At 39.8% G+C, this 14176-nt stretch overlaps 1 protein-coding gene across 1 annotated transcript in view; it reads right to left on the bottom strand.

Moving 5' to 3' along the window:
• RRM1 (ribonucleotide reductase catalytic subunit M1) overlaps positions 1-14176 on the bottom strand; it is a 44459-nt gene that overhangs the window by 27655 nt on the left and 2628 nt on the right. Inside the window, exons 2-5 of the mRNA XM_054440108.2 lie at positions 8186-8274; positions 4077-4254; positions 2773-2873; positions 607-666 (exon numbers count right to left, since the gene is read on the bottom strand). Of these exons, the coding sequence (XP_054296083.1) occupies positions 607-666; positions 2773-2873; positions 4077-4254; positions 8186-8274 (428 nt within the window). The remainder of the gene's footprint in view (positions 1-606; positions 667-2772; positions 2874-4076; positions 4255-8185; positions 8275-14176) is intronic.

Consider the following 14176-nt stretch of genomic DNA (forward strand, 5'->3'; position numbering starts at 1 on the left):
CGTGGTGGTGTGTGCCTGTAGTCCCAGTCACTCAGGAGGCTGAGGCAGGAGAACTGCTTATACTCAGGAGACGGAGGTTGCAGTAAGCCAAGATCACGCCACTGCACTTGAGCCTGGTCGACACAGTGAGACACAGTCTCAAAAAAAAAATTTTTTTTAATTAAATTTGTTGTTGAAATTTTATATTCTCCCCATTCTAAAAAGGAGGAAACAAGCACAGAGAGATTAAATAACTTGCTAATAAGAAATAGAGCAGAGACTGGAATTCAGGTGGACACTGACATTCATGTTCTCAGTCACTACACTATACTATACTGCCTATCAAGGCAAAAATACTTAGAATGTTATGAAATACTTATGGTAATTTATCTGCATAACTCCTCAGGTAATCCAGAAGTAATATGTGGAAAATTCAAAAATTGCAAATAGATAAGCTACCTTTGCCTTAATTCAAACCACCACTGCTACCTTAACCCCACTAATTCCCCAGGTCCACCTCAACTCCAAACAACTTATGGCCTTGATAACTGTCACCAAAACGTAAACAAAATCCTGTATTTCATGATTTAAGTACAAATCCCCACATACTTGAAACCCATTACTTACCTTAAAGCCGAAGTAATTGTAAGAGAAATCTCGGTCATAGATAATAGCAGAATTCAGGCGCTGATAGGGGTGAAAAAGAACCCATAATTAAATAAAAATAATTACTTATTTTCACAAAATCTGTTATCTCTCAGCCCTGACTCCAGAACTAAAATCAACACAGGATACAATGAGATAACACTAAGTATTATTACTGTAGAATAGAAGTCCATCTAACGTTCTAAAAAAAAGAAACAATACATATAAATTAAGTATCCTAATTAGGTTTAAAAACATGTATATGAAAACACTAGAAGATAATACATAAATATATGTTGTGAGATTAAATATGATTTTCCAAACTTTTACTATTATGTTTATAGTATGTTTTGAAGGGGGGAAAAAACTTGAGCATAAATGGGACTATATTATCATCCTTAAACATGTTTTTAGATTGGCTATTAATCCAAAAGTATTGGTACCACATATTTACTAATATATATATTTATTTTAAAAGCTAGCCTACCTCAAACTGCATATAACAGTATATACAATAAACAATGACAGGAAGCAGGCTTACATTAATTCTGAGGCTCTTCAAAATCTATGGCCCTTTAACAAGTTTCCAACAAAGAACTATTGTAACAGTAAGATTTTATAGCATAACTGGTCATTATTACAGAGCTTTTGTAGGCTACAAAGCCATTCAGAGGAAAATAAAAGCAATAACGTACAAATAATCATTTTGGATAGAAAAAAAGGAGCCAGGTTTTCAAAATACTAACAGTGTTTCTACATAATGATCCATATCTAAGGACTAGAAAAACCTATACGAAAGCTTGCTTTCCTCTTCTCTTAAAATTTTAAGGTCATCTTTGTTGCCAAAGGCAGGTATGGGCCCAGTATGAATATTAGAGAACTGAAATACTTGACTATCAATAGGTATATTTTTAGACACAGGTTTTGCTGTTGCTGCTGCTGTATTTTTGTCTTCAACTTGTCTTCAATATTACACAAATTAACAACACACAAACAACTCAGTTTTCTCCTAGTCTCTTTAACATCAGATACATGTTTAGAGAGACAGTCAATTAATCATTCTTTTTTTTTTTTTTTCTTTTTGAGATTGAGTCTCGCTCTGTTGCCCAGGCTGGAGTGCAGTGGCCCAATCTCAGCTCACTGCAAGGTCCGCCTCCCAGGTTCACGCCATTCTCTTGTCTCAGCCTCCTCAGTAGCTGGGACTACAGGCGCCAGCTACCACGCCCGGCTAATTTTTTGTATTTTTAGTAGAGACAGGGTTTCACTGTGTTAGCCAGGATGGTCTGGATCTCCTGACCTCGTGATCTGCCCGCCTCGGCCTCCCAAAGTGCTGGGATTACAGGTGTGAGCCACCGCGCCCGGCCTAATCATTATATTACCTAAAGTTAAAACTGGTCTCTAATCTGTCCAGATATACATGGTAAATAAATCCTGTGTGTAAAAGGGCTGGCTAAGCTACATCTTTTCCCTTCTGTCCTCTAGCATCTAGTTAAGAAACAAGTTCAAACACAAGTGGATAATTTTTAAGTTGCTGAGCATGAGCTTGTAAAATTTTGCCTGAGCAACCTTTTTGGGAGTCAGTTTGGCAATGCCTATCAAAATTTTGAATTCACATACACATTGGCTCAGCAATTCTACTGAAGGTATTTATCTTACAGATATATTCATCTATGAGCAAAACACCTACCATAAAAGAATATTCACTGCAGTGAAAAGACAAAAAACAAATATTGATCACTAAAGGAATTCTTACACATACATACAATGACAATATATCTGCAAAATGGAACATTATACAACTGTTATAAAAAATGGGTAAATTCATAAAGGCTGATATAGAACAAACAAGATATACTTACAAGTGAAAAAAGTATCAATGAAAACAGTATGCACAGTACAGTACCACTGAAAAGAAAAATATGTATGTACACACATACAGATGTATGCACACACATGTATGTACAAAATAGCTCTGGAAAAATACATTTTAAAATGATAAAGTTGTTTCTAGAGAGGAAAATCAGGAATCAGGGTAGGAAACGGAATTAGTATTTACCTGTATCTTTTGTAGTGTTTAAATTTTCTAAAATGTGTGCATTATTAAAAAAGACTCTCAAAAAATTTCCACCAGAAAAGTGTTATACATACATCTTTATTGGCCAGAACAATATCCAATGTTGACTTGGCCACCATGGGAGAGTGTTTGCCATTATGTGGATTTATGTAGTTATAGAGGTCTTCCATCACATCTAAAAAATACAACAAAAAATGAAAATACATCAAGACCACTTAACAGCTAATTCAATCTTTAGGTAATAGTTGAAAACAGTGGTTCTCAACCCTTTTTGTCATCTCAACCCACCTCAATGGCATATAAAGTGCTCAATAAACACACATACGTTGAAGAAATATGTAATGCCTCATTTAAGGAAACAATCTTCTAGGATTAAAGTGATTATAAGCTCTTGCAGTTTAAAATAGATTCCTGGGCCGGGCACGGTGGCTCACGCCTGTAATCCCAGCACTTTGGGAGGCCGAGGCGGGTGGATCACGACGTCAGGAGATTGAGACCATCCTGGCTAACACGGTGGAACCCGTCTCTACTAAAAATACAAAAAATTAGCCGGGCATGGTGATGGGCGCCTGTAGTCCCAACTACTTGGGAGGCTGAGGCAGGAGAATCACTTGAACCCGGGAGGCGGAGGTTGCAGTGAGCCGAAATCACACCATTGCACTCCAGCCTAGGTGATAAGAGCAAAACTTTATCTCAAAAAAAATTAAAAAATTTAAAAAAGAGAGAATAAAAAACTTAAAGAACAAAGATCCATCAACCTTTTTATGCAGCAGATAGGCAGCATGGAGAAATAGGAAATTGTAGTCTGCTCTTTCCCACTAATTTACATATTTGCTATTTATTTATTTATTTATGAGACGGAGTCTCACTCTGTTGCCCAGGCAGGAGTGCAGTGGCACAGTCTCAGCTCACTGCAACCTCCGCCTCCCGGGTTCAAGCAATTCTCCTGCCTCAGCCTCCCGAGTAGCTGGGATTACAGGCCCCCACCACCACACCCAGCTAATTTTTTGTATTTTTAGTAGAGACAGGGTTTCACCATGTTGGCCAGGCTGGTCTCAAACTCCTGACCTCAGCGATCCACCTGCCTTGGCCTCCCAAAGCACTGGGATTACAGGCGTGAGCCACTGCATCTGGTCTATTTTATAATTTTAGATTTTTCTTAAAACGTAGAGATGGGGTTTCGCCATATTGCCCAGGCTGGTCTCAAACTCCTGGACTCAAGCGATTTGCCTGCCTTGGCCTCCCAAATTGCTGGGATTCGAGGTGTAAGCCACCCCATCTAGCCATATTTGCTTCTTTAAACAGTCAAGATTTATTTCTAGTACCCTTATTACTTTTCTGAGAGTACTAAATTTTTACTTTTTCACCCCAGACTTACCACTGAACACTTTCTTTGTTTCTTTGTGCAAGTTAGAGACAGCGATCCTGGCTGCCAGGATAGCATAGTCAGGGTGCTTAGTAGTCAAGGTTGCAGCTGTTTCAGCAGCCAAAGTATCTAGTTCCACTGTGGTGACCCCACTGTACAAGCCTTGGATTACTTTCATGGTGATCTGAGCCTACAAAAATAAAACCAAGAATTACTTGAGCTTTCCCAAGAAACAATAGCTTCCTTAAAAGAGTAATTAAGAAAACCATCATGGCCAGGTGTGGTAGTACACGCCTATAGTCCTAGCTACCCAGTGGCTGAAGTGAGGGGATCACTTAAGCTTAGCAGTTCATGATACTATTAAAAAAAAAAAAAAAGCCAAGCGTTGTGGCTCACACCCATAATCACAGCACTTTGGGAAGCCAATGTGGGAGAATGGCTTGAGTCCAGGAGTTCGAGACCAGCCTGGGCAAGCTAGGAAGACCACCCTGCCCCGCCCCCCATCTCCACAAATAAAAAAATTAGCTGGGTGTGGTGGTACACACCTGTGATCCCAGCTACTCGGGAAGCTGAGGCTGCAATGAGCTGTGATTATGCCACTGCACTCCAGCCTGGGTGACAGAGTGAGACCCTGTCTCAAAAAAAAAAAAAGGAAAGAAAAAAAGAAAACAATCTAATTCACATTACAATAAAAACCACAGGTTGGGCACAGTGGCTCACACCTGTAATCCCAACACTTTGGGAGGCCGAGGTAGGAGGCTCACTTGAGCCCAGGAGTTTGGGACAAACCTGAGCAATATAATGAGACCCCATCCCTACTAAAAATAAAAAAATTAGCTAGTCATGGTGGTAAGTGCCTGTGGTTGCAGCTACAAGGTAAGCTGAGGTGGGAGGATTGCTTGTGCTGAGGAAGTCAAGACTGCACTGAGCTATCTATGATCATGGCACTGCACTCCAGCCTGGGTGACACAGTGAGACCCTGTCTCAAACAAAGAACAAGACAACTTACTTCTCTGAAAATTTATCTTTCAGAATGGTGGGCAGTGGGAAACTTAGTAATGAGAATGCATAATCCAGCAGAACTATCAGAAAATGTATACTACATATAAAATGAAGGTGTCATTAAAAAAAATCTAAGTATAGCCTTTAAATAGATTAGTCTCACAGGGAAATAGCTGAAAACATACTAATGATTCTATATTTCCCTATTTTTCATTCAAATTCTCCCAACAGACTGATTCTATATGAGGGTTTCCCCATCTTTCATTCAGATCCTCCCTAAGTGATCAGGGCTCCAGCTCCATACTTACTTTTCTCAAATTCCATATAAGGGTAAGTACAGAAAAGCAAATGAATCAAACTTTAATCAGGCCAATTAAAGGAGACAGAAGTATAAATTAGGTTTAGGGCTGAGTCATGATAATTTAATGACAACTTTCTTTAGCACTTCACAAATTACAAAGTGCAACCTCCGCCCCTGAGGTTCAAATGATTCTCAACCAAAGTTGATAAGTAATTATCAACTTTGATAATCTCTGACATTTCACAATCACTTTGTGAGATGATTATTGCTATACCTATTTTACATGAAGAACCTGAGGCTCAGGTTACTGGGACTTGCCCAAGGTTATATTATTATACAAGTCTTCTGGCCCCAATCCCATTAAACCTCACTGCATTTCACTGTTTTCAAGGCCACATTATAAGTTCCAGTTTTTAAGACAGCTAATGCACAAGGTATTAGCATACATTTTTAAGAAAAGCAAATTCTAAGTTGTGAGTGGTTTGTTTATTGAATCTTTAAGAAACCGCTTAATCCAACAGAAAATAAATGTATTTCCCAGCTGAACAATGCGTACCCCCTCAAAAAAAGACACATATGTGTGTAACTATTTTAACAGTCTGCAATCTATTCTAATTATAATATAGCTAAGCCCAAGTTGCTCCTGATCACTTTCTTCCCAGATCCAGCAGATAAGGTGTGTTCAGTATAAGAGCAGTGAAGTCTTCTAAATAGTTTCTAGAGCAATATGGCAAACAATTAGAACTCAGAATAAAATACCATCTGTGTGCTAACTGTGCCAGATCTAACAGCACACAGTTTTTCTTTTTTTCTTTTTGAGACAGGATCTCATTCTGTGGCCTGTGCTGGAGTACAGTGGCACAATCTCAGCTCACAGCAACCTCAATCTCCAGGGCTCAAGCGATCCTCCCACCACCAAGTAGCTGGGACTACTGGTATGCGCCACCACACCCAACTAATTTTTTTTTTTTTTGTAGAAACAGGATTGAGGGCAGGCATGGTGTGGCTCACACCTGTAATCCCAGCACTTTGGGAGGCCAAGGCGGGCAGATAACTTGAGGTCAGGAGTTCAAGACCAGCCTGGCCAACATGGCAAAACCCTGTCTCTACCAAAAATACCAAAAAAAAAAAAAAAAAAAAAAAGCATGGTGGCACATGCCTGTAATCCCAGCTGAGGGAGGCTGAGGCACAAGAATCATTTGAACCCCAGGGGTGGAGGCTGCAGTGGGCCAAGATTGCGCCACTGCACCTGGGGAGTTTCACCATGTTGCCCAGGCTGGTCTCAAACTCCTGAGCCCAAGCAATCCGCCCACCTCAGTCTCCCAAAGTGCTGGGATTACAGATGTGCACCAACAGTTTTTCAACAGAATCTACCCTAAGAAGTTTGAGGATGCTGCAACACTCCTGCGCTCTAAAATGTACTACTGCATGAGGCAATAGAACATGTAGGAGTCAAGAGACCTAGGTGCTTCTCCCTACACTCCCACTAACTTAAGTCACTCCCCTCTCTCTTTGGAACTTTCTTATCTATAAACCAAAGATGAAATGGGATGGACTCTTAGGTTCATTCCAGTTGTAACATTCTACTATTCTAATTATTGCCTAAGTCCTCAATATAAAAGAGACTTTACAATAAACATATTTTCAAGATACATAAAATCATTTTCTCTTGACCAAACTTACTTTGGTCAAGTGGCTAATTAGCTACATGTCAAGCACTGAGGATATCACAAGAATAAGATACACAGCCTATCCTCAATTCTAGGAGAAGACAAAGATCTATAATTAATTTCCATACTATATGATTAAAGCTATGAGATGAGCACAGGTTTTACAGCAGTACAGATAAGATACCTAAATAAGGAGACGGAAATATGGGTGGATTTGAAAAAAAGAATTCTTAGAGATTCTCATTTAAGGAAGATCATTTTAGAAGTCAGGTGGAAGACGAGTTTGAAGAGGGTAAGATTAGAGGAAGTCCAGGACACTGCAGAGACCACAGAAAACAGTCCAGATAACTGATGATGAGAGTCTAGAATATAGGAGTTATAAAGGATAAGGAGAAAAGCAGAGCAACTCGTTTATGAATAGTTTGTTCTTGACTTAAATATTGTCCATGAAATCTACTTTATATTACTTAAATCTTTTTACATAAATAACAAAAAACAAATTTTAAACCAGTCCCTACCTAAATAACCACAATTCCAAAACAAGCTTTACTCTAGGCTTTCCTTTTTTTTTTGAGAGGGAGTCTCGCTCTGTCGCCCAGGCTGGAGTGCAGTGGCACGATCTCGGCTCACTGCAACCTCTGCCTCCCAGGTTCAAGTGATTCTCCTGCCTCAGCCTCCCAAGTAGCTGGGATTACAGGCGCCCGCCACCAGGCCCGGCTAATTTTTGCATTTTTAGTAGAGACGGGGTTTCACCATGTTGGCCAGGCTGGTCTTGAACTCCTGACCTCAGGTGATCCGCCCACCTCAGCCTCCCAAAGTGCTAGGATTACAGGCGTGAGCCGCTGCGCCTGGCCTAGGCTTTTCCACTAATGAATAAAACAATTTACTCAAGGAAATATCTGATATTAAACGTTAATATCAAATTTTCCTCTTTACTCACATTCATAGTTCTCTGAAAAGTGAGAACTCACAGGACAGAACCAAAATTAAGGAAAAAAAATGTGTTAAGCAATGAATTCAAATCTTATATCAAAGGGCATAGCCAGAATACCAAAGTATATCAGGTGAGTGAAGGTCCAGGGATAAGAGACAAATGGAAAGAAACACATGAAAACAAGGAACCCAAGATAAAAACCATATTTACTTACAGGATCAACAAAATCCATATTGAGTCCATAGCAAAGCTTCTGGATTCGAGATGTAATTTTGTCAAACATAACTCGCTCTTGGCGGCCATCTAAAGAATCAAATCATGTTAGCAATTATTAAATTCATGTTAGCAATTATTAAGACTACAATGTCAAAGAATCAAATGTAATTAACATGTAAATTGACCAACATGAAGTGCTATTTCACAGAAAGGATTCAGGCCCCCTCAAAAGATTCATGAAGAGATTGTTTCTCTGATGTCACCTTCAAAGAGTATGAATTCTATACAGACAGACATTTACAGATAACTTCCTAAATTTTTCCCCCATCCCACATGGCAGCCAAAATTACCCTTTAAAAGCTAAACTCAGAATCATATCATTACCTCCTTCAAAACTCCTAATAGTGGCTTATGATCTCCAGAATAGAAGTCAAAATTGTTAAAACAACCCACAGGCCAGGCCTGGTGGCTCACGCCTGTAATCCCAGCACTTTGGGAGGCCAAGGTGGGGTGGATCACCTGAGGTCAGGAGTTCGAGATCAGCCTGACCAATATGGTGAAACCCTGTCTCTACTAAAAATACAAAAAATTAGCTGGGTATGGTGGCGGGGGCCTATAATCCCAGCTATTCGGGAGGCCAAGGCAGGAGAATTGCTTGAACCCAGGAGGCGGAGGTTGCAGTGAGCTGAGATCACGCCATTGCATTCCAGCCTGGACAACAAGAGTGAAACTCCATCTCAAAAAAAAAAAAAAAAAATCCACAGAATCCTATACAACTCGTCCTGTGTACCCACTTCCCAATTTCACCTCCAACTCTCCCACCTTCCTTCCTATTCTACCTTGACAACCTGGCCTTCTTGCTGTATATCTCCTTTAGGTCTTTTGCTCAATGTCATCACCTTCTCAATGAGGCTTTCCCTGATGATTCCATTTTAAATTGCAATGCCCCAAATAGGAGCCTTGCTCTTCTTATCCCCCTTCCCCTTCTGTGCTTTTTCTCCATAGCACTTACCCCATCTGACATACTATATATTTTACCTAATATTTTTCATGATTTTGGACTTAGATTGTATCTTTGTCCTTCTAAACAAAAAAGTCTTACTACTCTTAGTTTAACCTCAAATAGTAGCTCATCCGACCTTTATTTATTCTTACCAGGAATAGTGAATATATCCAACCACCAAACAGCCTTAACCTTAGACAAGCCACAAAACACAATCAGTCATTTCACAGATCTTCATTTGTAGAAAGGGGTTAATTATTATATCTATTTTACTTGCCTCATCAGTTTACTGTGACAATAAAATTAGATAAGGTAAAAAGTGCTTTTGTTGTAACAACTTTGGCATAGTTACAACTATACCTCATTATAAAATAAAGCTGCTCCTATGGGGAAAAAAAAATCACAGTATGTGATACACAATAGGCACTCAATAAATGTTAGTGTCTCACACTGATTTAGTTTTTGTCTCCTTTGTGCACCTACAATCCATTGTAACTATATATAGGCTGAGTATCCTTAATTCAAAATTCCAAAATCCAAAACACTCCAAAATCCAAAACTTTTTCAATGCCAACACAATGTTCAAAGAAATGCTCCTTGGACCATTTCAGATTTTGGATTTTCTGATTAGGGATGCCCAACCAGTAAGTATAATGTGAATATTCCAAAATCTGAAACAAATCCAAAATCCGAAACACTTCTGGGCCCAAGCATTTTGGATAAGGGATACTCAACCTGAAGTAACCAATAAGAAACATGTTAAATATGTTTACATTTGGCCCTCTCATTCACGTCTGTATTCTCAAATTTAGTGCCTAGAACAAGGCAAGTTCTCAAACATTTGATGAAGAATAAATGAACAATAAGCCATCACTATTAACCCACTATCACTAGAACAAGTTGCTTTTTCTTCTACACTGATATGTTAGCCCCTCTCTTTCTGATCACCATTGTGATAATTTTCTGATCAGGCTCACATCTGCAGCATTTAACTCTGGAACGGGGTAAATTAACTGGCTGGCACTGGGACTGAAACCTCAGTGCTCTAGCAATTGGATAACTAAGCAGGCAGGTAACCACAAAGCAACATTAGCGTTCTGCAATTATACATGCAGTTGGGTGGAAAAGCAACTTAGCAAAAAGAAAATTCTACAACCGCCAGAAGTTCTGAAGTCAATCAGGAAACTGACAAAAAAAAACTGCATTGGTAATTAATCTTAACTCACACTTGAGAATAGGAGGCAGACTAAAGATCTAAAGGTCCAATGACACATGGTTCTCTATTCTGTCATTCCACTTGGTTAGTTTTTCAAGCCAGATGTTGATTTTATCACATCACTAATCCCTGCTTCTCACTGCCTACATTATCCTCTTCTCTCAAGCAAAGCCTTTCTTAGTTTGGCCCCAGATCTCTTCAACTGTTCCCTGTGAAATATAAGTCCCAAGAGGGCTTCCCATTCCCATATCCACATCATTGCTTATACCTTACTCTGCCTAAAGGTTCCTCTTCCACCTTTCCATACATCTAACTCCTACTCACCCTCCAAATCTCACACCTCCATAAAACCTGCCTCAACCACTTTTAACTCACACTGACCTCTTCCTCTTTTAAAATCCTCTAGCCAGCCGGGCATGGTGGCTCATGCCTGTATTCCTAGCACTTTGGGAGGCCGAAGCAGGCGGATCACCTGAGGTCAGGAGTTCGAGACCAGTCTAGCCAACATGGTGAAACCCCATCTCTACTAAAAATACAAAAAAAAAAAAAAAAAAATTAGCTGAGTATGCTGGCAGGCGCCTGTAATCCCAGCTACTCAGGAGGCTGAGGCAGGAGAATTGCCTGAACCCAGGAAGCAGAGGTTGCAGTAAGCCGAGATCACATCACTGCACTCCAGCCTGGGCGACAGAGCGAGACTCCGTCTCAAAAAATAAAAAATAAAATAAAAAAATCCTCTAGCATACTAGTGTGACTTCTTCTTGGCTATAAACTGTCTTTCATTCTCCTCTCTTCAGGAAGACTTCCCTAATCCTGTAAAACCAACGATGCGTGCCTTTTCCACAAGATACAAACTTTCTAATTCCCTCTGCCGAGAATGGTCAGGCCACAGATCTCACATTACTAGCTCTTAATACTATTTAGAGTTCAGCTCAAATGTTGGCTTCTCAGAGAAGCCTTTCCTGGCTATCCAATCCAAGGTTATTTTCTCATTCATCTTTATCACATGATCCTGTTTTACTATCATCTCATTAATCAGTATCTGAAATTAACTGATTATTATGTTTATGTTACTTCTTATTTCTTATATACACTTACCACTCCCACCCACACCAAGATGTCAACTCAATGAGAAATGTAATTTAGCTTTGTTCACTGCAGAATCTCTAATGCCTACAAACAGTTCCTAGCACAAAGAGGTGCTGAATAAATGCTTTATGAATAACTGAATGAATGGCCTCTACTGCCTATACTTTACCTATCAGAGTATTTATCATATTTTATCATATTACTTCTTTATTTGTCTATCTTTCTCAATTGATTGTAGGATCTTTGGAAGCTGGAACCATGTCTGCCTACTCATCACTGCAATCCCAGTGCACAGCACGGTATCCACACGGAGTTGTAAAATAATATAGCAGGCTGTGAATGGAATAGGTAGGAAGGAAGGAAGGAAGAAGGGAGGAAGGGAGGGAGGGAAGGGGAGGGGGAGGGGAGGGAGGGAGAAGGGAAGGAAGGAAGCAGGGAGGGAGGGAAGGAAGGGAGGGAGGGAGGGATAGGGAAAGAATCTGGAATAAAAGAAAGATTAGAGTGCAAATGGATGCTTTCAAAGACATTATTTCGTAAACATTTTATGTGTATCCACATATATACACGTATGTCTGTAAAATGTTTTGTTTTTTACTGTGAGTTACAATCCAAAGTTTTGAAAATACTACACTAAATTCCAAAACAGTTTACAACTCAGTTAGCTACTTTGTCATTTACTGCAATGGTTCTCAATGTTTATTTTTTTAACCATAATCTCCTTGAGGAATGATACTTTCCCATTAGGAAAAATAGCTCAAAATAGCAGATGAAAAAAACTCATCTACTATTCTATCTAATAATTTTCATATGGATTATTCCTAAATCCCTAACAATTTTAAGTTCTTTGAAGATAGAGCTGCCTTCTCCATTACTGCCCTCACAGTGTTTAGCAAGACATTAGCACATTCAGTAGGTACTTCAAAGTCAACTTCCAGTTGCCCTTGTTATTAAAAATAACAAAAACTAGCCGGGGGTGGTGGCGCACATCTGTAGTTCCAGCTACTGAGGAGGCTGAGGCAGGAGAGTCTCTTGAATCCAGGAGGCAGAGACTGCAGTGAGCTGAGATCACACCACTGCACTCCAGCCTGGGCGACAGAGCAAGACCCCATCTCAAAAAAAACTTAACAAAAACTATAGGAGTTAGTCTGCTATTCCACTGACATGCCAAACATAAGGGGGGACAAAAAAAGTCCAAAAAACCAAAAACCCTATGCATATTAAAAAACATTAAAATATAGAAACATAGAAATATTAAAAAAAAAAAGAAAGAAACAAATCTAAGTACATGTTGTATATTAAGTCTTGCTGAATGCTACAATGGCAGAATCTACAGCATGAACCATCTGGATCAAATTGTGCTCTATGAAGGAATGAGAAACAAAATAAGCCCTGCTTTTTAGAGCTAGTTATAGCTAGCACTTTGTGGTTTTTTTTTTTTTTTTTTTTTGAGACAGAGTGTCACTCTGTCGCCTAGACTGGAGTGCAATGGCACAATTTCAGCAACCTCTGCCTCCCAGGCTCAAGCGATTCACCTGCCTCAGCCTCCTGAGTAGCTGGGATTACAGGCGCAAACCACTACCGTCCAGCTAACTTTTGTGTTTTTAGTAGAGATGGGGTTCCACCATGTTGGCCAGGCTGGTCTCAAACTCCACACCTCAAATGATCCACCCGCCTCAGCCTCCCAAAGTGCTGGGATTACAGGCGTGAACCACCATGCCCAGCCACACCCGGCCAAGGTAGCACTTTTTAAACAAAAGTATTTAGAAGTAGACTCAAAAGGTTAAAAATTCAACACAGAGTTGAATTTTACCCATTCTGGTCATCTAAGTCCATACATTTTCAATTCATCTTTGTTACTGACTTATCATAGACCATCCTAAACATCTCTCCCATATCTAAAGATTTAAAAAATAGATGCTCAAGCCAGGTGCGGTGGCTCCCAGCACTGTAATCCAAGCACTTTGGGAGGCTGAAGTGGGAGGATTGCTTGAGCCCAGGAGTTCAAGACCAGCCTGGGCAACATAGCGAGACTCCTTCTCTAAAAAAATACAAATAAATAATAATGTAAAAAATAAAAATATAAAAATAGATGCTCAGCTCTCATTCTTATGAGTGGATCAATAAAAGTGCACTATGTATTTTGCTCTTTGGTCAGCTAAAATGTGAGCTAGGAAAATTCACAGAATGATGTTCTCAAGATACCAAAAACAAGAAGGGCCACTACTGTCCAGGTTTCCAACTCTTGTCTGTAGTTAAACCAATCTGGACATTGGCTGTAGCTAAACCAAATCAACTACCTGCTTATTCACAGCATTCATCATGTCCTACATTTTGATACAATTATTTTCATTCATTCTTTAAGAATCTATTCATGTCAGGTCCTGTGCTAAACGTGAACAGAAAAGTCTCCATCTTGCTTGTATTCCCAGCACTTTGGGAAGCCAAGGAAGGGAGGATGGCTTGAGGCCAGGAGTTCAAGGCCAGACTGGGAAACACAGCAAGACTCCTTTAGTACCAGAAATTTTTAAAAATTAGCCACCCATGGTGGTGCATGCCTATAGTCCTAGCTACTTGAGAGGCTAAGGCAAGAGTATCGCTTGAGCCCAGGACTTCAAGGTTACAGTGAGCTATGATTACACCACTGCACTCCATCCTGGGTGACAGAGCAAGACTCTGTCTCAAAC

This window comes from Pongo pygmaeus, chromosome 9 (genome assembly GCF_028885625.2).
Source record: "Pongo pygmaeus isolate AG05252 chromosome 9, NHGRI_mPonPyg2-v2.0_pri, whole genome shotgun sequence".
NCBI classification, from domain to species: Eukaryota; Metazoa; Chordata; class Mammalia; order Primates; family Hominidae; genus Pongo; species Pongo pygmaeus.